This window comes from Cydia amplana, chromosome Z, assembly GCF_948474715.1.
Source record: "Cydia amplana chromosome Z, ilCydAmpl1.1, whole genome shotgun sequence".
Classification (NCBI taxonomy): domain Eukaryota; kingdom Metazoa; phylum Arthropoda; class Insecta; order Lepidoptera; family Tortricidae; genus Cydia; species Cydia amplana.
The window spans coordinates 30,226,306-30,253,579 of record NC_086096.1 but is presented as its reverse complement, the minus strand read 5'-3'; the positions used below and the strand labels follow the sequence as shown (position 1 = coordinate 30,253,579).

At 36.1% G+C, this 27,274-nt stretch overlaps 1 protein-coding gene across 1 annotated transcript; it reads right to left on the bottom strand.

The window, feature by feature from the left end:
- Positions 1-11,741: 11,741 nt before the first annotated feature.
- LOC134661130 (odorant receptor 4-like) lies at positions 11,742-23,935 on the bottom strand. The gene is made up of 9 exons (XM_063517082.1): positions 23,631-23,935; positions 23,210-23,362; positions 21,868-22,050; positions 21,421-21,622; positions 20,292-20,388; positions 20,110-20,211; positions 18,143-18,231; positions 16,419-16,485; positions 11,742-11,842 (listed from the first exon to the last, which is right to left on the bottom strand). Exons 1-9 carry the CDS (start codon positions 23,899-23,901, stop codon positions 11,783-11,785), a joined length of 1,224 nt encoding a protein of 407 aa, XP_063373152.1. The 5' UTR covers positions 23,902-23,935; the 3' UTR covers positions 11,742-11,782.
- Positions 23,936-27,274: the final 3,339 nt, after the last annotated feature.

Genomic DNA, 27,274 nt, shown 5'->3' with positions numbered 1-27,274 from the left:
GATATTTCATATCTATATCTAGCTAACAATAAAAAGTAGAGTGGTGCGTTGTACACTACATTTTTTTGTTGTTAAAAACCCTTCCTGACATAATCATTATGAACATATTTTTCCAAAAAACAAATAAGCCATACAAATGTCGAAAAAACACACTCAAAAAATGGACCTGATGACTACGGTTTTAGTTTTAGTTGCGCTTTGCGATTGGGTGACGCGCGAACGCTATAATATTTAAGCATTAGACCGCAGACGTTTTGGCTGTAGCCTTTTGGTTGGTTAGACGCGTCTATCATTATTCACTGGCTGTAAATTTCATGCACAAAGGCTCGTCAAATACCTACAATCAACTTTCATTGCATAATAAACGGGCAAATATAACATATATTAAGCCACACCTATCATTTTAGGAGTCCCATTTTAAGGGTCCTTCACCTTGCTTAGACGACGTATTAATATTGAAAATACGAACCGAGACGTTTAGATGCCCCTTCACAAACTGAACCTGTATTCTGAACCGTATTAGTTCCAATAGCTGAAGCTTAAACACTTGAAAGCTTCGGGGATATCTCTTACACAGGTTTATGTTACATTGAAGTGCAGTCACACTTTGGCAAAATTCACATTTCAGCCCTCGGTGTTAGAACTTTGAAAAACTTAATGCTCTCGGTATTCGATGAGTCTATTGTCTAGACTCTAGACGAACTGGAATTTTACGTATGTAGCGGCTCGCAAAAGACACTTAGTACTTACACATTTAACTTACTGATAAAAATAAAATGTAGTTATATTTACGTAATAACATACTTAAAAGAACCTATGTACCTATATTTGTTTAATTTATGAATCTATCCATTTCACTGTAACCTATATATTAGTATAAAGCAAGAAAACAGGGTCAGATCGGGTAACTGCCCCCGAAAACAAGAGGCTCTACGTTACAAGTAGGGCAGGTACCTAAAAAGACAAACATACCTTACCCGAGTTTATCACTACAATAATAAAAAATATTCTCAGTATGAACACCAGTTTGTAGTAGATAAAGAACTATTTATTTTTGCCTCTGTTTACGTTTAATGGCTTTGTGTTCGAGAAGTTGTATTACTTCCTTGCCTGTTCTCCGGTTACTCGTAGATGTTAACATTTAGGGGCCAAAATATATATAAAAGGCCCAGTTCGCAGGATAGGAGTCTCACTGGTCACTTGGCAATGCCTATATACAAGTACAATCGCTAATGTGAAGTTTCTAAGAAGGATCTATTGGAAATTGAGCTAAATATAATAATCCTTAATCCTACTTCTACGTCCTACGTCCAGCCTAAATACCGTATATTATAAAACATGTACAGTGGAATCCGTTTATTATGACTCCGCCTATACTGACCAACCGCTTACTATGACGTAATAACTGTGCGAAGTTTGGTTTTCATATAAAATTCTTAGTGAAAAAGTCTGATAAACTCACTTCGCTTATAGTGACAAACCGCTTACTTATAAATCCAAGACGAGCAAAGCGAAGCGCAAGGGCACTACCTACCTTTTCTCGAAGCGCTTCGTCGTTTTTTTGAACCCTCATAACTTAGGTTTGGATTCTGCCAGATAAACAAAATTCTCGGGATATGATGTCAATAGTGGACTTATTAAACGTAAAAAATTTCAATTGCATAGCTCTTATACTTAAGATTTTATTCATATCTAAAATACCCCAATTTCGTCACTGACTCACTCACTCACTGTTGATCATCAAAACCTCTAGGGTACTTCCTGAAGTCCTAGGAAGCTGAAATTTGGTATGTAAGATAGTATTAGTACACAAACAACAAAATAATTCAAAAACTTGAAATTTTTTGCCCCTAAGGGGGGGAAAGGGGGGGTGGAAATTTGTATGGGAAATCAATAACCGCTGAACCGATTTAGTTGAAATTTGGTATGTAGATAGTTTTTATAATGGGGAATGGCATTGAATAGTTTTCAACCCCAAAATCACCCCGTAAGGGTGAAAAGGGGGTGGAAAAGGCGTTAGGGGAAAAGGAGGGTTGAAGTTTGTATGGGGAATCAGTAAAAAGCAGATTGTATAAAAGATGCCCCGAGGTACGTATTTCAGGATTTTTAATAGTACCTTAAATCACACGCGCAACCCTTTAAATTAGGGGATGGAAGCAACTTACAAAAAGAAGTGAAATCCCACCAAAAACATTTTCATGTAAAATGTTGCCAAGACGAAACCATAAGGCTCGCACTGATAAAAAGTTATCAGATCTCTTGTAGAGCCAAGCTTCTAACTCTACAAGCCCTAACTTCACAAATTCTACACCTTAGTCAAAATATGTGGCTTGGCCGTTTCGTTACTCCAAGAACTATTGTATTATAAAAAAATAATGAATAGTGAATACATTTTTCACCTTACGTCCATGTGACAATAGCGAAACGGTCAAGCCACATATTTTGACTAAGGTGTAGAGTTTGTGAAGTTAGGGCTTGTAGAGTTAGAAGCTTGGCTCTAAAAGAGATCTGATAACTTTTTACAACATTTTACATGAAAATGTTTTTGGTGGGATCCTATTTTCATGAAATAATGTCCGGTTATAATGACACGTTCGTGGTTTTCGTGGACGTCCCCACGTCTTTCCCTGCGAGGACGTTAGTGCGTGCGTGGCGTATAAGTGGTTTTCGTTTTGATTCTCAGTGACAAGTTGATAAGTGGTACCAGGTTATTAAAACTCTACTGTATAATATTTCCAGAGAAGAATGGTTTCAAAGCAAATCCTCGTTTTCAATTTAACGGAGATCCAGATTATAAATAAGGACAAGTTGCGCGTGTGACGGCAGCCAGGTGGCACGCTCCGAATTAAATTACTCAGACAAAAAGGAAGCGCCTGGTGTTTATGATTACTCGCAAAGTTACAGGCTCGAGTACGAGTTAAGATTTAATATAGGTACGTTTGAGATGTAAAAATTATGTGATACCGAGAGAAAATGTTTACAGAGTAGTTAAGTACTCGTATTATAATTAGTCTAACACGTTTTATGGTACAATTCCTTTTTTATTAAACAACTAGCGACTCTATTGATAGGTTAAAACCGCATGAAAATCTGTTCAATAGTTTATGAGTTTATCGCGAATATACATACTTTGTTTTGATACAGTATCTTAAATAAAATATATTAAGGTGTGTTTGTGTGTATATCGGGACTATAAAAACCATATCATATTTATAAGAGGATTGAAATAGGTATTTTATTTCTTATTAGTTGATTTCAGCTTGTTATAAAACTGAAAAGTACCCCTATAATATCATACCGATCAGTGGTAAGAAAGCGACTAGCGACTATTTTGTCGCCCAAGAAATGTACCTGTAAATTTATATCCCGCTTGAATGAAAGCGTATATACCTACTCGTATTAATCACTGTTCACGCAGTCACCGAGTACTCTTTCTAAGGGAAAAGCCGAACAACTGCCTAATTTATAAGTGAGAATTACATATATTATAGTTTCCGCAGTTCAAAGCAGTGAAAATAATAAAACCACCAACTTCTCAAAGTTGGTACGAGTTTAGCGAATGTAACATGTTGAGGGATTTTAAACGAAAATCAAGCGGCAACTTGCCTGGAGCGGATTACAAGTGTATACCCTACTTACTTGTTATATATCCAATAGATATATGTATATTACAATAGTGAGCCAATTTAAATTGCCAAGTTTTATTTTAACGACTCTTGAATAAATGTTACCGTATCCTGGGGCATAGAGAAAAAAATACATAGAGTGCTCACTCCATACATCAGTTTTAGTACCAAAAAGACTATTAGCATCTAGCATCGAGTAGCGGAACTATCAGTACTGCTACTTGACAATAGATGTAGCACCGACCGGAAAGTCTTATGCTGTTGAGATAAGACTTTCCGGTCGGTGCTACATCTATTGTCAAGTAGCAGTACTGATAGTTCCGCTACTCGATGCTAGATGTAGACACTGAAATTAATAGTCTGAACTGATGTATGGAGTGAGCACTCTTGTCTTACTATATTACTCTATGCCTGGGGCTATCACCGCACCGTTAGGCTATTTAAATATGTAGCCCATTCGATGTTTCTTAAATAACTAGGTATACCTACTAACTTTTTAATATTGTTTACCAAGCAAAATTTCTAGGAAGAGTTATATTGTGATATATGGTATACATAGTTAGTGAAATAAAGGAATGATAAATACCTATTTGCTATTGTTAATTGGACATTTAAATCGAATTATATTTTTATTACTTATTTAATTAGTTAATTAATAACATCGATATCAACTGTTTTATTTTGTGTGGAATTTTATATTTATTTAAGATACACATTATTTAACTGGTAACAAGTAGTAATCGTGTTTTTAAAGCTTGTCAAGCCCAACTATTGAGACATACAATATTTAAAAGAACACATATTTATAAACGTCCACGAAGGTGAAGTGCGACCCACCAATTTATGTCTGTTACGCGACAAATATGTATGAGCTCTATGTTCCAAAATACTTACTTCACAATTTCAATCCGCCCACCTTTTAACTTTAGAATGACCAAAACTACCGAGGATACAATCGCACTAAATACAGACAAAAATTTAGAGTCTAGAAAGAACAAAGACGATAAATAGTATTTCCCAACTCAACGTAACTTTTCAAATACGTGTTCCTTAACATTTTTAGTGATAGTTTTCCACACTTACAAGAACACGAAATACCACAATGTACGATGCACCACGTTTAAACTTTTTATTTAGTTGAACTTGTAAGTTCTCAGCTTGACCCTAGTAGGATAGCTTTACAAATAGTTTAGACCAAACTTGGGCTCGTCTCCCATGCGGGTTATCGCAACTACGGACTAGCCATAAACTTACTCGGATTCCCTCGACAAACACATCAACAACTTTTTACAGCACTTTACGTCCTGCGTATAGCACTTCCACTCTACGAATTGTTTACAAATGATACTATAGCTGTTTACATTTTACCAGTTTTCATGCGCATTATGTAAGAACACGGGCCTTAGCTTACAAATAATGTATTTGAACCGATGAACCAACACGCATTTCCTATAAAGTTACAATATTGTGAATATAAATCTGGTGTTAACGACGTGCCATCATGAAAACACGTACTACGAGCATACATAGATCACTGATAACGACTGACTGATTTTACAAAGTTGCACAAAGGTTAACAATAAGACTTTTTTTGCAAATAAATAATAAGTAAACACTTTGTATTACCGTGAAATTTTTGCAATATACTGCAGGTTGCGCTGCCGAATCATTTTTTATTTTTCTTGGTACCATTCTAGTGTTATGTTAGCCTGGACAATTCCCCTTTAGCAACCTTCTAACGAAACCGTACGTTATACGTACGACATTTATCAACCCATGTATTCAATCATTAAGTACGAGTAAACAAGTAGGTAGGTACTACATTGTTTAAAGAGCTATGGAACTAAATCAGTAATATGTACCAAGTGTGCCTTAATACCTATCCGACTCCCATATTTATATTCAAGCGATGAATTAATAGACTTATTTTGTGATTACTCTTAATAGGAATGGATTTTATTTTATTTACTTATTTAAGTATAACCAACTTACGAGTACGTTACTTATGTTTACAGCAAATTGCCAAACATAAAAGTTTAAGGTCACAATACAAAAATATAAAATTATTAATAACATAGATAGCATTTTGATAAATGATTTATTTGATAAACACGTACCTATACATTTACATTTATTGGTAGGTATATTTAAATACACTGATTGTTAAGTAAATACACCATAAAATAAACTCAGCATTTTTAGGAACGTTATTCAGCGTACCTAGATTAGTTCACTGTCAGCTCGTTAAATGTAGTGTAGATATAATATTTGAGCATCACAATATACATTCGTGTCATGTCACATTAAATTTGGTAAAAGCTCTGAAACCCCGGCGCCTTCTCCGAGGGTTGTGTTTCAAACAATAATCGTAACACCCACGACGTGATGCCTATAGATAATATACGAGTAGGTATTCCATCCATAATGTGATAGATTACGCGCGTTTGACAAGGGTCAGCCGTACAAGCTACCTACTTTGAAACGTTCGATTCTACAAACACGAGTAACCGGGACAGGCCAAGTTTAAAAGCTAAAAGCCGAGTTACTCTCTATTTTATACCATACTCTTTTGTCAAGAGATCACGCACAGGTTTTTTAAGGAATAATTAAGGAATATCTTGGGATTAACTTTATATTGGTTGCGCCAATATAATATATTACACATCGTTTTGATAGCTTCGAATTGAATTTTTTTTTTATTACTTACAGTTATAATAATTACAGTTATAATAATAATTTTTGCAGCGTCATTAAGACGGTAGTGGACGGTTTCTCCAAACATCCTCCGGTTATCCTCCTCCCTAGATATTGACTTTGGTTGCATATTCACCATAGCTATAACCATTCGTTTCGACTTTTTTCGAGTTGTTGTAAAAAACTAGCGACTCGCCCCGGCTTCGCACGGGTTACCTTTAACAAATTATACACCTAAACCTTTCTCAAGAATCACTCTATTGATAGGTGAAAGCCGCATGAAAATCCGTTCAGTAGTTTTTGAGTTTATCGCGAATATACATACAAACAGACGCGGCGGGCGACTTTGTTTTATAACATACTAGCGACCCGCCCCGGCTTCAAATACAACAAATTTTACATAAACTTTCCTCTTGAATCACTCTATCTATTAAAAAAACCGCATCATAATCCGTTGCGTAGTTTTAAAGATCTAAGCATACATACAGACAGACAGACAGGGAAGCGACTTTGTTTTATACTATATAGTGAAATAGAAGATATGAGCGCAAAACAAATTCCATAGTATTACTTAAAAGCTCCTAAGTCTTAAAATAACTAAACTCGGTAAAAATCAAACGACCCCTTCGTCGTTCGTTCATCTGCCGTGCCCCCGCCAAGACGAGCAAAGCGAAGCGCAAGGGCACTACCTACCTTTTCTCGAAGCGCTTCGTCGTTTTTTTGAACCCTCATAACTTGGGTTTGAATTATATCAGATGAACAAAACTCTCGGGATATGATGTCAATAGTAAACTTATTAAGCATAAAAATGTTCAATTGCATAGCTCTTATACTTTAGATTTTATTCATGTCTAAAAAACCCCGATTTCGTCACTGACTTACTCATCAAAACCTCTAGGGTACTTCCTGATGTCCTAGGAAGCTGAAATTTGGTATGTAAGATAGTATTAGTCCACAAACAACAAAAAAATTCAAAAAAATTAAATTTTTAGCCCCTAAGGGGGTGAAAAGGGGGGTGGAATTATGTATGGGAATCAATAACCGCTGCTGAACCGGGTTCGTTGAAATTTGGTATGTAGATAGTTATTGTTATGGGGAAGGATATAGAATAAGTTTTCAACCCCAAAATCACCCCGTAAGGGTGAAAAGGGGTGGAAAAAGGCATTAGGGGAAAAAGGGGGTTGAAGTTTGTATGGGGAATCCAGTAAAAAGCAGATTGTATAAAAGATGCCCCCAGGTACGTATTTCAGGATTTTTAGTAGTAAATCACCCGCAACCCTTTAAATTAGGGGATGGAAGATTGTCATAAGCCACCACCACAAGAACTATTTTATAATAAAAAATAATGAATAGTGAATACATTTTTCACCTCACGCCCATGTGACGAAACGGTCAAGCCACATATTTTGACTAAGGTGTAGAGTCTGTGAAGTTAGGGCTTGTAGAGTAAGAAGCTAGGCTCTACAAGAGATCTGATAACTTTTTGTCAGTGCGAGCCTTATGGTTTCGTCTTGGCAACATTTTACATGAAAATGTTTTTGGTGGGATAGTAAAAATATCCCGAGAGGACAACGTTTGTATTGTCATAGAGAAAAAAATAATATATAATCTACTAGTGATCGTAGAGCTGGCAGCTTCCTCGCACAAAGATTAAGTATTGCAATACAGCGAGGAAATGCTGCCAGCATTTACGGCACCATGCCGCAGGGGTATATTTAGTTTTTAGTTATTTATTTTAAGATTAGTTTTACTTATTTTTAGTTTTAGTTTTTAAGTTTTATAGGTTAATGTTTTTGTATGCTTACTGAATAAATTAATACGTATGTGGATATTGCAGAGCTAGAATAAGTGACTACAATATGGCATTAATTGTAGAAACTGCTCTTAATTGGTAAATTAATATGTATGTACCTAGTTATGCAGGTCTTGTCTTTGTGTGTTTGTTCGGCTTCGTTAGGCACAGCCTTACGCTACAGATATGTATCCACAGCGCTACGTGTAATATTCCAGCTTTAAAGAGGCAAGTGGGATTATAAAAGGTGCTCATTTTTTTAAACATCGCCCTGCACCAGGCAGAAAATTTAATTAAAACTCCAGATTGGCCGTTTAGATAATGGAAGGCACCATCAACTGGCTCGCCTCCGCTCAGATTACAAAATTATCGTTCAACCCTCTCTGTGGTGACAATTATATTAAACCGGCAGAATTAAGACCATTTAATTTCGCTGAAGATGTTGCCAATTATTGCTATATGTATTTAAGTATTTATCTGTTTAGCAAAATAAATATAATATGTCACCGTAAAATTGTAAACACTAGTTATATTATAATCTCGCTAGTTACATTATAAACTGAGGGTAGGGAGATTATAATCTAACCTAACCTACGTTAGATTATAAACTAACGGGTTCACAATCTTACGGTGTCATATATAAGGATAGGAATACATGTATAGGTGCTAATTGCCTGCTCATGATCTACAATTAATATACTTACCTATCTAGTTTACTGATAGCGTTTTGGGTATATTTGTAAATATGATGTTTGGCTATTTTTCTAATACTTATTTACATCAGTCAGCTGTACGCCCATAACTTTACCATTATCCTGGTTCAGATTGAGTTTAGCATTAATTGCGGCCGCCTCAAATGAGCCGGAGGCTAGCCACCCGAGGGCCTGTCAGACGCAAACGGTGCGTTTTTATTAACCCGCTTACAACGAACAACATCCCTAATTTAATGGCTTGCTTTTAGTATATCTAATTCATAAAATATTTTTCAAATATTTAACATTTGAGTAGATTTTATGGAAAAATAAATAATGATGAAACAGAACTAAACATGTTTTGGTAAAAAAATGATATCTTTAGAAAAAGCTTGTAGTAGCACGTAGAATAATTATCTTGATAAAATGAAACTGCTTAACTTATAATAGGTTTATAGGGATATCACCATCCACCTACAACAAATGAAGCGAACCTCTAGTGCACCATAAGTTTGGTCCGGACTAATCCTTATATTTATCTAGATAGGTTACTAGCAGAATTTATTCGGGTAAGCCGTAAGCGTCATACATTCGTATGTTACCTTTTTAAAATTTATGGACAAAGCAATTGACGGTTAAATCTACCCAGTAACCGCGGCTGTAAATCGAATCGAGCCGACGCATTTATCACGCCGCCTAGATTTACAGACCACCTAACTTATACGTCATGTGTCAAAGTTCGTAATCCGTTGGCCAAAAGTCTATTATCGTTTAATTTAGGTTGCGAATAAATTGGCGGGCCAATAAAAGCCCTCGGACAATTTACAAGGCTTGCCAAGTATCAAAGACCCAGAGTAATTAAAAAGTCATCCTTTAAGGTGATTGTGATTTGTTAAAGTTAACAATTTTGCAGGTTTTACAAATATGTATCACCATTTCCATATCATTTACAAGTATGTATATATTAATTATGCTGTTGAATAGAGTATTTACCTAATAGTTTAGTTAGCATTTAGTTGAATACTTCAGAAATACACGTGTACTTATCAACTATACAAAAATCAACTATGATGCGTACTAATAATGTCTGTGCAAAAAGTAATGATATTCATCAAAAACATAAAAATGTGAAATGAGAGCCAAGTTCAACATTAAGAAAGGAATGCGTCGTTTATGACTTCGTCGGCAAAATAATTGATATATACCTATCTATATGAGGGCCAAGTTCTAGTTCACTGGGGCTGTAATTAAAGTTAAGGAATTGTCTTGGACCACCCAGGAAAAAAATAATTATTAAAATTGTATGTAAACCCACCACTAGGTACTTTCGCTGTTAAGTAAAATACTTACTCGTAAATAGATTATTAGATTATTAGCAAAATAATAACACAGTCCCATTTAGTCGGATTTGCCGTGAACTCATAAAGCGAAGCATAAGTTATAAATTAATATTATTTGGATAGAAGCCATGGGTACACGTTCAGTCACCATCAGATATTTCGAAGCGGCCAAGGTACTCAAAGTATCTGAACATGCACTTTACCGTCCTGATAATAGAGGCTTTGTTCGGATATTTGTGAATTCTTCGGCCGTTCCGATATATTTGACGGCGAATGTACAGTTGTACACACACTTGTGGTAATCACCCGACACTAACGTTTTTCTACCCCTGCAATATTAACGTCCCATCGTAAATCAGGAGAGTCCTTGCCCAGTGCGACCCACGCTATACGATGGCATAATTTCGCTCTCCTCCCAAATAAATAAATTCCCCTTGCCGACACCAGCATCCATTTATTGCAGAGTATGAGAATTTAATTAAAAATGATGTCATAAATTTCTTATTTGCTGCGAGCATTAAAATGTTATAACAGAACCAGGTTTAGTACCGACTTTCGCATCCATAAAAATCATATTATAACTACGATCTCTTGATTATTTCAGAGATTTTTGCAGGGAATGTATTTTTCTACTCGTATAATAAGTATAATACCAGTACCTACGGTAATTAAGCTACATATAAATTGTTTAATAAATTGTTTAGCATTTAAGTAATAAAATAGCATAATAGAAATTATTAAAACAGATGACATTAAAAAAAACAACGGGTTGCACTCAGGGAGTGCCGGCAGAAGTGAAAACTCAATGACTAGTGCAAAATGTACTATGTATAATTGAGGTTAACGCCATCTAGCATTAGCGTTAATTATTTGAAACCCCTAAGCACATCATTGTTAGTATTCGAGTTATATTAATACCAGTTAGATACTCACTAGATGGCATTTAAATCAATAAAGAAAAACCCAATGACATTACATGTAACAGTTTTTCGATCAGTCACGTGTCCGTCTTACGGTCACGTGATCGTCTTACGCTGTCTCGAGTTTAACATTTTTTCCCCACCTCAAAAAGTGCACAGCGCCGATAAAGAAGTTTTCACTTCAAAAAAAGCACGAGGCAGAAACCACGAAATAAACAATACTTCGCGGCTTTTCGTTTACACTGACAATCCAACCTCTAGACTGAGCTTAGGCCAATTCTTTCATGAAACCGATGCTGCCAAAAATACGGGGGTGCGGGGGGACCAATCCCGTGCCGTGATTGGTCCGTTCAAAGACACGTATGTGTGGCAGAGGGGGTAGCGCGACTATGCTATGTCTAGAGGTTGAATTGCCTGTGTTCGTTTATTACGTACCTAGTGATGTATTTTAGTTTTTATTAGTATGTATTTTAGTATATAGCTCTGAGCTATTCACAAAAGGTAACATCTAGAATTATATTAAGTAATAAAAGGACCCATTCTTTTTTACACTGTCTCACTTAATTAGGTACAGGTATATAAAATAAAGATAAGTAAAACAAAGCTCTTTTTTACTATTTATTAATTCTATTGAGTTAGACTTGATCTACATTCACTAACAAGTAGCTACTCGTGGGTTAATAAATTAAAGTGTCGTGGTAACTTACAATATCTTATATTAATCACTTCTATAAACCGTGTATAAAAGAGTAAAATAAGAATAAGAATTCGTTATTATCTGAAACAAAAAACATTGTAATTATTTATTTAATTTTAAAAGTACTTGCATTTGTTCACAGTGGACTATCGTTCCGTCTAATCTAACAGCACCGATTTCAATTGAACAAAATAAATCGTCATGTTCTCATATAAATTTGACACTGCCACACTTTGTAATTGCAAATGCCATACAGAGTTAAGATGACGATCGGTAGGCCCAATGCCCTTGAGCGTCTGGGCGGAGCTAAGCGCTCTGTACCCGCACCACCCGCTTACCCCGCTCGCTGCGATCGTACGTGAATTTTGTATCGCTGCGCCACGCGGTTCAAAGAATAAGATACAGTCCAGAGGCGCGCAGTTGGCGCTATACTCGTATAATCTTTTGTTTGCAGATATGTATTTTTTTGTTTGAGTATCAGTAGATCATGCATTTAGTGGAGGTCGTAAATTACATTTCACGGTTAATACGACTCGCGTCCCGCTTAATACGCCAAATAAAATTATATTATTATTATATATTACTAACCCATCCCGTTACGCACCGTGCACGTTTGTGTAATTGACATAACCGTCGTATTGGTATAGAGTGCCATTCTATGAAACTTGCTAACTATGTATATGTAATCAAACTTGATGAATGCATGAATTTACTAGCAACTTTTGTTTACATAGTTAGCATCCATAGAATGATACTCTATGCAATAATTTTTTAATGTGTTTATTACCTACTAAGGTTTTTTGTTTTAATTTGTCTAATATCTAAAATTATCTTTTATCGGAGTGTTGCTGTCACGCTTTTTCCTACTATTACTCATACTCCCCCAGATATTCAGTATTATCCATAAATTACTTTATCAACGTTTTAAAAAAATATATTCAATATCTGATTTTCATAGATTATGATCTTTTTGGGTTCTTCCAACTCAGAATCACTAGCATATTCTTGTTGAATCCTGATGCTAACAATTACGCTTTTTATTAATTTAATGAATTAGGTTTTCGAAGTGTGTACCACCGTTTTCAGCACAAAGATTTAATTTTAAACGGATTCCATTATTTAGGTTTACAAAAGTGTTCTTTATTTCTTCGGAAGCCGTTTGAATTCTTAATAATTCTTCTCCAGAGTTCACTGGTGTTGAGTATTCCTTATCTTTCGAGTTCCCCATAGAAAAAAAACCAATGGTGTTAAGTCGGGTGACCGGGCGGGCCAGGTTAGGACGTTGCTTCCACGGCCAATCCACCCCTCAGGGTATTGTTCGTCTAGTCAATTTACGAACTTCTAGGCTGAAGTGGGTCCGTCGTGCCGGAACCATATAGTTCTTCGGGTTTCCAAATCCGTACACAATGTGAATATGCGCTAAATGAGCCGGAGGATAATGCGGTATGGCGTATTTTATTTATTACAGTCAATCAAATTTTTAAGATTTTATCTTGCGTCAAAAATGTCATTTTAGTGACATCAATTTCAAACTATCAGCCAGTTATCGTGAAAGTAAATAGTTTTCACTCTTTCGATTGAGAACAGAACAAAATTTCGGTAGTGAAACCTTTTTGTAGGATAGATACCAAACTGGCTAATAAGAGTAATAAGTAATAACCAGTGATCGGGGATTTCTATGCCACTTGGGGTGAATGATCTCAATTTTTATGCTAGTATGGATATGCCGCGGGAATCCGGGATTCGTGTGCGATATAGGAGAGTGTTTTGGCATGTTACTGTTAATCAATTAATCATGCATTGCATATATTATTAATATTAATAATTGAAAATTTGATTACAGATCAATTGAATATATCAATAAAACCACTAAGCTCGCATTACCTTATCAGTTTTGCATTGCCTTTCAACGACCGAGTCGAGACCCATGTTTTTTACAGTCCTTTATTTTATAAACGACTTACCAACACCGAAATAGCGTTTACTTTTCGAACAGTTTTGTCCCTATCGCGGGCCAAGTGGCGTATCCATATTACCATTTCGATTTGATATCCCGCGGTGTGGCATAGAAATCCCCGATCACTGGTAATAACCATGCAGTTAGTGCGTCTGCGTGTAAAATTAGTTGGTGGCTACGTCACGCGTTAGGGTGTGTTATAGGCGAATTAGACTCTCGCGCGAGCCACGAGACGAGCCGCGAGCCGCGCCACGAGACGCGAGTGTAAGCGGTGGGCTCGCGGCTTGTCTCGTGGCTCGCAAGCTCGTCGAGCTAATATAATTTAAACACTAACGGCACGGCATAAGGTTTATAACCGAATGACAAGCCGAACGCGAGTGTAAGCGGTGGACCCGCGTCTCGTGGCGCGGCTCGCGGCTCGTCTCGTGACTCGCGCGAGAGTCTAATCCGCATATTAGAATTGAGATTTTTTAACTTGTGATTTGTTTTAAATAATTAATATCTCTTAAATTATGGGTTTTTGGACTATATGTTATATAACTTTATATACTCTAATTAAGTAGGCTCTAAAATCGTTGGTTTAAATCTTTCGGATTATTAAATCCCGCGGTGTATAGTATATACCTACAACATAAGTTGCCAATGTTGATCAATTACATAATTATTCTTTTTTAGGAATCGAACTTTATTAAAAACGTTATATTTTAATGGCAATATGTCGGCGCATGTTCGTCGGCAAATGAAGCTTTCTCAAACATAAGTGGAAATATTGTCATTAGGTTTGTAATAATAGGCTGCGAAACACCGTGTTGCGCGCGCTAAAGCGCGTCACAACCAAATCAACTTTCTGCAGTTATTTAATCTTTGGCCACAATAACTCCAATTTTATTGCACTTGGGCTCAGCACAAGCATGCAGAATACAAGGAAGGCACGGAGCGACGAGCGACACAGCCTCCTCGTCTCAAAGCTAGCAAACGACTGCCGGCCACGCCTTTTTCCAGCTACATTCGCACAAAATGTTGAAAAATATTCGATTTCATTAAAAAAAATGATTAATTAACATTATTCGACGTTGCATTTGTAGTGTCGGTTAAAACATTTATTTTAGTTTAAAAATAACTTTAATCGAATAAACCGTTTAGTAGAAATAGGCAAAGTTAGTCGCAAAACGGCATCTCGTAATATTCCTTTTTTCGAAAAATTATAAGTCACAGGAAAAAAGTCAAACGTTACAAATGTTGTACATAAAACGTAGATTCATATATATTTTTTTCATAATTTTTTGTCGAACCGTTAAGAAGATATATACTCTAGAAAGTAAGAGTTTAGGGCCAAAAACGGCGCGTAGCGCCTTAAATAGACCAGTGCTGGATTTGCACTAAGACCCAGTCGGCTCAGGCTTAGGGACGGCTGCTTCACTCGTTTCTATTTTTGTGTGTGTCTTTACTTATTTATATTTTATTATTTAGTACGGATCTCTTTGAAATTTGACACAAAAATTGACTCTAACATAACTAGTAGGTATGTAAAATATTTCGTATAATACATATTTACTTACGAGTACATGCCGCCGCGCTTAGCACTTTGAAATATCTTTCAATTGTAGAATATATCGTACAAGTACAAAGTATACAATTGAATAACTTTTTAAAATGAGTTACTGATCTTTATGCTAAGCACGGCAGCATGGTGGTCGATAGGTAAAATGGCCCGTTAACCCATTAATATAAAAGGTTTTGTGGTTATTCTGAGAATGAGAGATAATATGCTGGAAACACGGTATACACCTTCATTTTGGTGTCCTAAAAGTTGTCTTAAGTCAAATATGAGCTGCATGGGAAATATACGTGCCCTTGGTTATCTAAGTAGGTATATTCCACTTCCCTAACAGGGACACTTAAACGGGATCTGTGGGCCTACCGCGAACCACGTTCGACGTGTTGCCTCCCTGTCACACACACACACTTATGTACGAATTTACAAGTGCGACAGAGAGGCAACACGTCGAACGTCGTTCGCGGTAGGCCCTCTGACAATAACGATGGTGTCGTCGTCGCAGCTATTGCTGATTTAGCCATGCGAGTAGAAACTAGCCTTATTTTGTTACCACTTAGTGGATTTCTCAAAGGCAAGTCGGCACAGAAATGGTCTCTCGTCACCCTGCATAAAGAATTATGCCCACCCATTAAGATAAGAACACGCACACGTAGCTCTTCATTTTTCCACACACTTGACTGAAGCTGACGAGGTTATTTTGATAATGTTGTTAAATGTTGTAATGCTCTTGGGCATCAACAGTTTTACTCGTTTTTAGGGTTCCGTACCCAAAGGGTAAAAACGGGACCCTATTACTAAGACTCCGCTGTCCGTGTGTCTATTTGTCTGTCACCAGGCTGCAACTCATGAACCGTGATACACAGTTGATATTTTCACAGATGATATATTTCTGTTGCCACTATAACAACAAATACTAAAAACAAAATAAATATTGAAGTGTGGCTCCCATACAACAAACGATTTTTTTCCGTTTATTGCGTAATGGTACGGAAGCCTTCGTGCGCGATTTTGACTCGCACTTGGCCGGCTCTATATTTTTCGCTCATATTACGTTAATGCAATGGCTTCATGAAAGCGGAACGCTCACAAAGTGCAAGTCCAGTCGCTGGGGAAAAAGAAAGATATTTAAAACATGTACTTACAGAACGATAGGTTGCCATTGTAATCGGACCAAACTTCAGAGCTGTGAAATATAACGGCCTTTGAGATCTGAAAACAGAAACGAATCAAGAAATCTTAAAAAGCTATAGGGACTTGGTTATTGTTTCTATATTAGTTAAAAACAAAATTATTACTTTGCTAATCCGTGAAATAATAACGTCCTAGTCAATCACGTTCATTTTCGTTAACGTTTACATGACTAACGTCTCGTTTAGGTCACCTAGCATAGAGGATAGTGAACAGCCGCTTTCCTTACAAACGTAGTCTCAATTTTCCTCTCTGGATATTGATATTATGGAAAATATTTTTACACAATTTACTAACCATAGCTTTGGATTTTAAGATTTTTTTTAAGAATTAAGAGGCGAAAAACATATTCCATACCTTCAACATTTTAAAAACTCCTAAATCTTTCAATAATTTTAATAATCAAACATAGATGTAGGTAGTTAACATCAAATAGCGTAAAAATATTTTCTATAGTGTTAAGATCCAGAAAGTAAAATTGGGACTAAGTATATATTTACGTTTGTATAGAGACGAGGTACCGTGACTTCGTCTTAAAAGGTATGTACTGATAGTTATATGATTTCGTAACGACCAATTTGAATAAGTACCTACCTTCTGTATGATACTTAAGTTAATATTCTTTGTTGCACCAATAGGTTGCAATTATTACATCTTACATGTTAAATTATAAAGAAATAATAAAGGAAAATATATAACTAGGTAACAACAGGCGGTCTTATTAAGGTCAATAATTTACACCGGCTGTTATTTTTGGAACGTAAGTACTTTTGATCTTATTAAGGGAGTTTAATCGTAGGCGTACTCGTGCCGGGGACCTATTTACAGACATTGGGAAGAACGTTTATTATTTACAAGGCCAATAACGTGCCAATACTCGTATGCCACTATATATAGTAGTATATTTGACTGCTACATAATGAACGGCATTAAAATACCAGTGTGGATTTACGAAACGAACGAAGTGAGTGAATGAAAAATTATAAACAGTTACATGCAATGCTTTATCTATACACACATATTATAAGCTCTCTATGATACATCATCATCATCATCATGCTGTTTCTGAATACATTCTTGCAACCACAAAGGCGATCGTAGGAACTCTTTTATGATAAAACAAAGCAGAGTCTGGTCTCGTAAGAATTGTTTTCACTATTGGGCGTTTTTTTTTGTTGTCCCCTACACTTTTTTTTTCAAATTTGGGATTTTTATGTTATTTCTACTCAGCATCACGAGCTCTTTCTATCCTAATAGGAGAAAAAAAGTGTCCCAAAATTTCCATACATTTTTCGATCTTTCCATTCCGCGACCGCCATACAAAGTCTATGAAAAATGGTGACGTAATGGAAATAAAAACCTTAGAACACTTTTTTTCTCCTATTATGATAGAAAGAGCTCGTGATTCTGAGTAGAAATAACATAAAAAATCCCAAATTTGAAAAAAAAAGTGTAGGGGACAACAAAAAAAAAACAACGCCCTATTGCTGAGTTGTAGATGTCGATATTTTAGGGAAAAGTACAGTACCCAACAAAATGTTCTACAAATGTTTGAAAATGTGACTGTTACTGTTATCGTATCAGCGTCAGAGTCAGCGTCTTCTTTCTACGGGTTCTGAAGATTGTTAAATAGATATTTAGTAGGGCGGGAGCGGGGGGGGGGGGGCGAGTAGTGTACCTTTGCATCAGGACGAGAAGTGCCAAGCGCGCGCGCCCGTTGGCGGCCCACCAACCGCTCTCGTACACCGCGTCCGCTACACCCACGCTCTGTAAATAATACAATTTATATACACGTACTTTCCGCGCACTCTGTGGATGCCGTAATCCTTTCGCTGAACCGAAATGGACGTCACAAATACATACCTACGGGGTGGATTTTTAAATGTGTCATTGAAGGCAGCTACCAAATACCGTGTTGCCTAACACACAATACTCATTTTATTCTTCATAGTATAGTATAGTTGTTTTAATTATGGCTGTGATGTCAGTGGTCGATTTGCCTGCCGCGTGAACTCTTTGAAGGTACCATTAAAGTTCTTCATAACAAGTCACTCAAGAGATTAACAGTTAGATTTCATAGACCACGGAAGATAATACTTGCGGCTCCTTAATTTTCACTGTGGTTAGCTATTCTCAAAATGTTGTCGACCCATGTAAATGTGTGTAGTGTTAGGGCCACCCTATACGCGTCTTTTGAGCGTCTGCGTGTAGTCAGTGCTATGGAAAAATAACGTCGCTGCGCAATTGCGTTGCGTCGACCAGCAGCCATAGAGTTGACTAGACGCCGACGCTCGGGAGACGCTAGTGTGAGGTGTTTCTTAGATGTGCATACACGTCCGAGAAAAACGCCCATCAATATATGTACTACTCTAGGAAGATTCGTTGCACATGGCCTACCTTTTGTAAATGAATACTGTGGACCAATCCTGTATTTTTTCAGCGCGTAGCATAATACAATTTAATAACGGCACGCGGATGCAAATTTTTTTTTTCATGTTAAATCAGAAATAGACACGGATAATGATAAAAATTATAAAAACAACTAAAATTGTTACGATTCAAAAAGTTATTATTGCATTAAATTGGAAGTTAGAGTTTTTATAGCTTCAAGGGACCTCGCTGACTCAATAAGTTTTTGCGTTCTTGAATTTAAGAGGCCGGTATCGATTTTAGTCTCAAAAATGTAAAATTGATAGATTTAGTCGATGAAATTGTACACCTTTTGTTACGTAATAGAAATAACAAGTACTGGTATCTATTAGCACGTCTTCTTATCTTGCATTTGTATAGATAATTTTTTTGAAAACTGACTGACTAAATTAGTAATGATTTTTTTTTCTGATCGACGTTTAGGTAAACGCGCGTAAAGCACTGATTTAGTCGATCTTATTTGTAAATTTCGTAAAGTTTGGACTGCTAAAAATAGTAATTTTATATTACACATATCCTGTACTCCAACTTGCATAGACTACATTTTTGTTATATGATATGGAACAAGAGTAAATGAAAGTTAGACAAAATCAATTTTCACCAAAAATTACTTCAAAACAAGTGAACATTTTTCGTGAAAATCGACTTAATTTCAACGTAATTTTGATACTTAAATAATCTACAACATTTCCTGAAACTGATCTTATACATATTTTTTTATAATTTATAACTATAATTTTTTGATGAATTTTTAAAAACTGCCCCTTTTTGTCATATATTGCCGGTGACGCACGCTCGGGACCTTATTATTAAAAGGCAAGATGAGAAGACGTGTTAATAGAAACCAATACTTGTTATTTAGATATTACGTAACAAAAGGAGTACAATTTCAACGACTAAATCTATCAATTTTACATTTTGGCTCTAAAATCGTTAACGGAGCCTTTTGACAGACGGATGGATAGACAGAGACAGAGAGAGAGAAAGAAGAGATCCTAGGCATTTTGAAGTGCAGGGACTAATTATGTAAATGAGACCTCCAATCAATACCAACGGCCAGTATACATTATTAGGTTCATATACTCGTATTATGCACATAGTTGGTTGCAGCTTAGAAAATACAAACATAAAAGAGCGGTCATATTCATCTTACGACATACAAGCCATTATATAAATAAGCCATTGTCTAAGTAAATGCACAACATGATATCTTACTGCTCGATATACGTCATCAGCGTAAGAACAAAGAATCCCAACTTGAGTCATCACCGCTCCCAAAAATAATTTGTTACTCATGTCCATCCAAGGCTCCAGAAGCTAAAATAACAGAAAATATCAATGTCTACATAGATATTTATCTGGTTTCCATTATGAATACGTGAGCACTCAAAACTTACAACGATGACAAATACGACGCAGCATATGTTAACGGAACTTAACAGAACGTTAATTAGATTGAGAAATGAGAATGTATCCTCCAAGTCGTTTCTGTAACTGTAACAAACGTATTAGTATAGTATGAATTTTATGAGATGATTTTTCGACTTAGGCCCTAATCTTTGTTTCTTTAATACAGACTGGTCAGCCCCCGTATATCAGCTTGTGCGAAGAATAATCAGCCACGCGGGTGGTAAAAACAACAGTTGAAGCATTATTTTTTGGAGGAGCTCAGAAGGGTTAAAAACAGCGTGCACATACAGCTTATATAGCACACTTATAATGTACGCCATTATCATTGTGATTGACGCTGCTTGACATGATTTAAATACAGTGTGTAAGTCAAATACGGGCAATAAATTAAACCAGATATAGAATTTACCCGTCTTATCATTAATTAAGATGTTTTTTTAAGTTACACTTAATTATGACCCCGTGATTAATTTTTTCCACATGTACCGAGCAGCAATGTACTGTAAACATTAAGAAACAAGATGATAATGACATTACGAGATACGAGCTTTTCATAGTAACTGCCAACAAGCGTTGACAGTTACTTTAAAAAGCTCGTATCCCGTAACGTGTGTGGTGTATTACATTGCGGGCCGAATTATTTTGTATGGTTATAATTTTCAATGCATTTCTAAATAAAATCTATCTCAATATACTTTTTAGGTCCTATGCTAACCACCGTTTAAATATTCGCCCGTATTGGATTTACACACTGTATAACAAAATTCGCAATGCATTGCGTATAAGAATAAACTTTAAAGTGTATTAAAAATAAAACCCCCAGTTATTTTTAAAAGTCGCTGAACAAAGTAATTGGTCAGTATGAGGAGTACAACCTACAGTTAATTTTTTTGCATTTGCACACCCAGTATAACTTAAAATAATTTATTAATTTGAGCTATCGTTTTGCTTCGTCCTCTTGACCGCGGCAGCAAACTGATTAGTCAAATTCACTATGAAAGCGTTTACTTATGAATAATTATTATAGTTGAATCAGAAGCAAGGCCTATTGAGTTCCTTGAAAGAAAGATATGCCTTAATATATTACTTACAATATGTATTTCTAACTTGTTTTACCTAATAAGCCTTTGATGGATTTTGACAAGCTTCACTATGTCGCCGTAGCAATCGACATAATGAAGCGAGTGTCGCGCAGGGTCCGCATCGGCGGCCACTCGCCGCACTTTCACCTGCAGCAGGCGGAGCAGCATGCTGATGTGGCTCGCCATCGTCGTGAACATCATGTCGGAGCTCAACATGCCCCAAACACTTGATGTACCTGCCAAGTATTTGAGAGTTCATAAGCGTATGGATATGTGTGCTCGCCGCTCGGGGTTGCGCGCCTATCATGTTTTTGAATTTTAATTGATTGTACTAACGTTTAAAAAAAAATTCGATAATTGCCCTCAAATATGATATTGCCGATATACAAGATAATTTTTTGTGCAAAATTTGTTACCAATTCCGCTCGCTGTGATAAAAAAGGTCGAATAATATTTCAGTCATAAAAACAATCCAACTTACCTGAAAAAACTTCAAACGCGTAGACAAACTCGTGATAAATATCCTTGGTTTTATCAAAGGGATATGTCGCGTGCCACACATAGCCCAAATCCGAAGGCTGATATTGGATTTTCCGGTAAAGATGAACTCCTATAGGCGTTATGTTATACATGACAACGCCAAACACGTTGAAAAATGTGTACCCTAATAAAGAGAAAAATAATTCAAAAGTGTGCTGCCTAATAAATTAGATCTAAAGAATCTATTAAGAAATCTACTATGGATAATCTACCTACAGTAACTACCTATATACTGTAGACTAATCCTGGGTCGTATTTACTATGTACAGACAACAATAAACAGTTGGATTCCCAGCCTTTTAGCTTTCGTAATAGAAAAATATACGCTTCTATCTTATGTGGGTACTCAGAGTACTGAGACAACGATATATATGTACATATATATATATATATATATATATATATATTTATCGTTGTCTGAGTACGTATGTATATATATAATATACTAGTACAAATACTTAATACATAAAAAACATCCATAACTCAGGTACAAATATCTGAATCACACAAATAAATCCTCCAGACCACGGGTTCGGGGACTGCCGGGCTAGCACAGGAGTGGCTCGCCCGCAAAAAAGACTAATCGGCTTTTTCTAACTGTATTAATCGTAAAATATTTTAATTATTACTTATATTTTACGATGCGAAAAACGTCCAACGAAAACCAACTTTTAATTTTCTTCTTTAGCGATCGCTTTCATTAAGAGCCAACAGGAGTGGTCATTTCTCCATACAAACGTACTCGACTGTTTCCTCCGTGGATTTTGAAGCTAGAGCAATTATTTTTTCAACATGGATTAATATTGTCAATATCTGTGTCGGACCGTTTTACTTTTTTTGATATTTTTGTTTTTTAAGGCGCTAGAGCCCTTTAAAAATGGCCAAAATGGCCTAATTGACTATGCCGCAATGAGAGGCGTGGTATTCAAAACTGATATCAATTAGCCAAAAAAGCAAAACGGTCCGACACAGGTAATTTCATAATCATTTAGATTTCCAAATTTGGTTACGATTGGTTAAGTTTTGGAGGAGGAAACAGTCGAGTACGAAACCTCGATTTTTGAGATTTTTACGCAGGATTTTTCGCCTTGTCCTTATCGCACTAGTTTTAGGAGCCGCTTCCGTTAGCGAGACGGGTATATTTACCTAAAATATTTAAATCTCAGCTCCTGTTTCGCCTCAAGGACACCGTGATTCGTAATATTGGGTTCCCTAACCAAATTATGTTTGTCAGCATTAATTAAATCCTGGAGACTTTTCAGTTAAATAGTTCAAGTTCTTACAAGATTGTCCCCACCGAAGTGCTCTTAAGCTTTCTTCCTTAATTTTGTCTTCCTCCTCATCTTCGCAGGTTACCGGCCATATTTCTACCAAGTCAACCAGCAATTTTCTAAACGTATGTCGTTTGAACCACAGAGTAAGAAGTTTACATAAGCCTGTAATCAAATAAATTTATATTTATTTTGCAACTACATATAGGTATTACAATTAATGCTAGGTATAAACAAATAAAATGAACAATGTAGATGTCTTTCAAATATAATAGGTACCTAGTTAGCCAAGTGTTAATAAACGTATTGGACACTCTGTCAGCGTGCCTGTAATAGAAACTCGTACAACTTAAGCTAAAACGAGCTAAGTAGGTACATATTTATAATATCCCTCCTTCCAAAGCGTAAAATACGCTACGTAGCGGCGACGTACCCATCGTACCGTATCCAACAATATGCAAGCTGGACACGAACTCCGCGACGGACGTGGTATTGACGACGAGGCCGGCGACGTAGGTGATCTCACACGCCACCAGCAGCAGCACGGCCAGCGCCGACGCCGCGAACAGCGCGCCGCTCCGCACGCGCGCCCACGCGCTACTCGCCACCGCCTCAGTGAACGAAAGCCCGATCATCCGGGTGCAATAGTTGCACAGTTCTAAGCTTTTATAAATCTCAGCGAGAGCACGTGTTTTCATGTCCATCGTTATGGAGGTATCGAAATGGAATTATAATAAAAATACCGAGAGATCACATATTTCCACATATTCTCCCACCCCTGGGTTAACCCTAAATTGACCGGCGGCCCCTGTCGCGCTTTGAATTGTAAAAGTATTTAATCAGGAAATAGGTCGGTACAAAACGAGGTCAATTACGTTATAATCAGCTTCAAAATCTAATCTTCGCATTTTCTCGTTATTGGGCTAAAAATATGAATTGGTTGTTCGGGGGAATCCTAACAGAAATAAGTATAATGGCTTTTAATTTTACATTGTACGAGTACCTTCTCTGTGTTTTAAATCGGTTAACATAAAACAGGTGTTATTAATTTAGATCAAGAACCAAATAAAAGTTTAAATACTCGTATCCATTGTATTATCGCAATTAACACTCTATAAGAAAATTGCTTTCCAAGTTAGTGTTTTATTACTTTTATTAGGCTGAACTAAACAAGATTGCGTTTTAGTCATGCAAAATAAATTTAACTTTATATTATGAACTAAGAAATAGAAATCGCAAATTAAGGGGTTGACTTGCTAAATGTTAAGGTAATTTTATATGGAACTCTCAATGAGAGTCTCATTCTGGATATGGTGTAGGCACCTATTTATTTTGCAAAAAGAATTGGTTCATAAAATAATCCATGTAAATCTTTTGATAGACTATTAGAGGGTTAGGATTAACTACAAATTATATTTGTAATAAATAGGTAAGTTCTGTGAAACTAAATAATATATGCCTTTTGAAAATAATAGGTTCTCAGTTAACAAGTTCGTAATAAGTACCTAGTACCTACATTGTAACTTGATAAGTCCTCTAAACACATGCGTAACCCTTTTAAATATTTTACATACATCTGGGTTCCATGAAATAACGTTATTCTTATATCTACAAAATTGTTGCAGCAAAATATGTAGCACTAAGTTTATTCTAGTACTTTTTAAACAAAGAAAAACATAAAAGATTTATTTAAGTATGTAATGTGGTATTGTGTGATTTATTTTCCGGAAAACTGTAAAATTCATTCACCACATACATTTTCGTTTACCCGCAACAATTCCTCAATTTGTTATTTATTACGGAAGGATCTCTAAAACATAACTTTTAAAGATAAAGTTTTATTACAGGCCGAAATAAAAGCAAAATAAGAAAATACTTCACCATTCAAGTGAATAATGTTGGGTGAAGTATAATTTATTCAAGGATTGAGTAAAGAGGTGGCCTAGGGGATTAGGGTTACTTTCAGAACAGGTACAGTAGGTATATACATATTTCAAAGGGCCCAATTAACGTAATGATATTTAATAATATTACGTTTATAGTTTTTTTTATAATTCACAATTATATTTGTACATATTTTTGTTTAAATGCGCATTAGAAACACATAATGGCATTTTCATATTATTGCAGACACATTATTTAGCACTACACTAACAGTGTAGAATCTTGCTCCGATTCTCTCTCGCGAACCCTGATTGGCAAATGCCAATCTATAAATTGTTTAAGTAAGTATACAGATGTCAATAACAATGAAAAAATATACACTCAACTGACTCAACTCTGGCCAACGTAGGATTCGAACATGTATCTTTGGATTGCCGGTCCAACGCGTTATCAATTTAGCTGTAATGTGGTACGTCCCGCAATAAAAAACCGGCCAAGTGCGAGTCGGACTCGTGCACGAAGGGTTCCGTACCATTATCTACAGTGTGTAAATCCAATACGGGCGAATATTTAAACGGTGGTTAGCATAGGACCTAAAAAGTATATTGAGATAGATTTTACTTAGAAATGCATTGAAAATTTTAATCATACAAAATAATTCGGCCCGCAATGTAATACACCACACAAGTTACGGGATACGAGCTTTTTAAAGTAACTGTCAAAGCTTGTTGGCAGTTACTATAAAAAGCTCGTATCTAGTAATGTCATGTCATCTTCTGTTTCTTAATGTTTGCAGTACATTGCTGCTCGGTACATGTGGAAAAAATTAATCACGGGGTCATAATTAAGTGTAACTTAAAAAAACGTTTTAATTAATGATAAGACGGGTAAATTCTATATCTGGTTTAATTTATTGCCCGTATTAGACTTACACACTGTATAAAAACGGCAAAAAAATCACGTTTGTTGTATGAGGGCCCCCTTAAATATTTATTTTATTCTGTTTTTTAGTATTTGTTGTTATAGCGGCAACAAAAATAAATCATCTGTGAAAATTTCACGGTTCATGAGATACAGCCTGGGGACAGACGGACGGACGGACAGCGAAGTCTTAATAGTAATAGGGTCCCGGTTTCACCCGTCGGGTACGGAACCCTAAAAAAGAACCAGCTAAATGCGAGTCTTTACAAATTTAACTTTATTTTATTTTATTTTCCACATATGCGGCCGTATGTTATTACGTTGACTTAGAAGTTTAATTTTTTCACAGTTCCAAGTGGCTTTAATTTCAGCTCGATACTTCCAGGCATTCCCGAGATAATTATTTATAATGACACGCTTCACTTTGTTCTATTCAAGTCGGTGCAAAGTTAGGTTAGGCGGACTCTAACGAATTCGATAGATGCTGTTGAATACTCAAGATACAATCGACTTCAGAAGAAACCATACTTTTCATAGATTCTTATCGCATTCTCATTTATTGATTGTCCATTTGACCCGGTGGCCCGAAGAGTAACAGTAAAGGTAACCATATTCACTCCCGTCCGTCCGTTCTTCCATCCGTCCGTTTGTCAGAAATGAGTCATAGTCACCTCAGGGCATTCAAACGACATAATTAATTATATTATATTATTATTAAATGCCTTGGCCCCACTTAAATTGAATTATATTTGTTCAGAAAATAATTCTTAACTATTTTTTTTAATGTATCAACTGTTTGTTACCTACCAATTTACAAGAACAGATCTTGCTCATAGAATACCATGGATGGAAAAACCATATAAATGGAGTTTTCGAATATCAAACGAATCAACGCATATTGTTTTATCACCGACATTCAAATTGTTATATTTTTATTAAAGTACCTACCTATTTATTTATTGGACCTCTATCAAAACTTGGATCTAGAAATTTATCAACACATCTATTTTGCGAAAAAGTGCCGCCTCGGCTGTGGGATTCCTATTGTACCTACCTAAGTTTAGCAAAAGTGAATAAAAAATTCAAGAAAACCGTTAAATATTTCCTCACGTTAAAGTCGTTTGGCTATAATCACCCTTCTTATTACAATTTCCGCCAAATGTATCGTCGGAATGTTTATTTTATTTTTCCCAACCCAATATGCTAGCACGTATTTGGAAATGACAATTTAATATGATGTCAACAACTTGCGACTCGGTTCGAGAGCGCAGC

Excerpts from the sequence above, each read along its gene's own strand:
- LOC134661130 (XM_063517082.1), bottom strand. The coding sequence starts at position 23,901 with ATGGACATGAAAACACGTGCTCTCGCTGAGATTTATAAAAGCTTAGAA. Across the intron at positions 20,212-20,291 it reads GCGTCGTATTTGTCATCGTT|CTTCTGGAGCCTTGGATGGA; the intron begins GTAAGTTTTGAG and ends CTGTTATTTTAG. Across the intron at positions 18,232-20,109 it reads CTGATGACGTATATCGAGCA|AGCGTGGGTGTAGCGGACGC; the intron begins GTAAGATATCAT and ends TATTATTTACAG.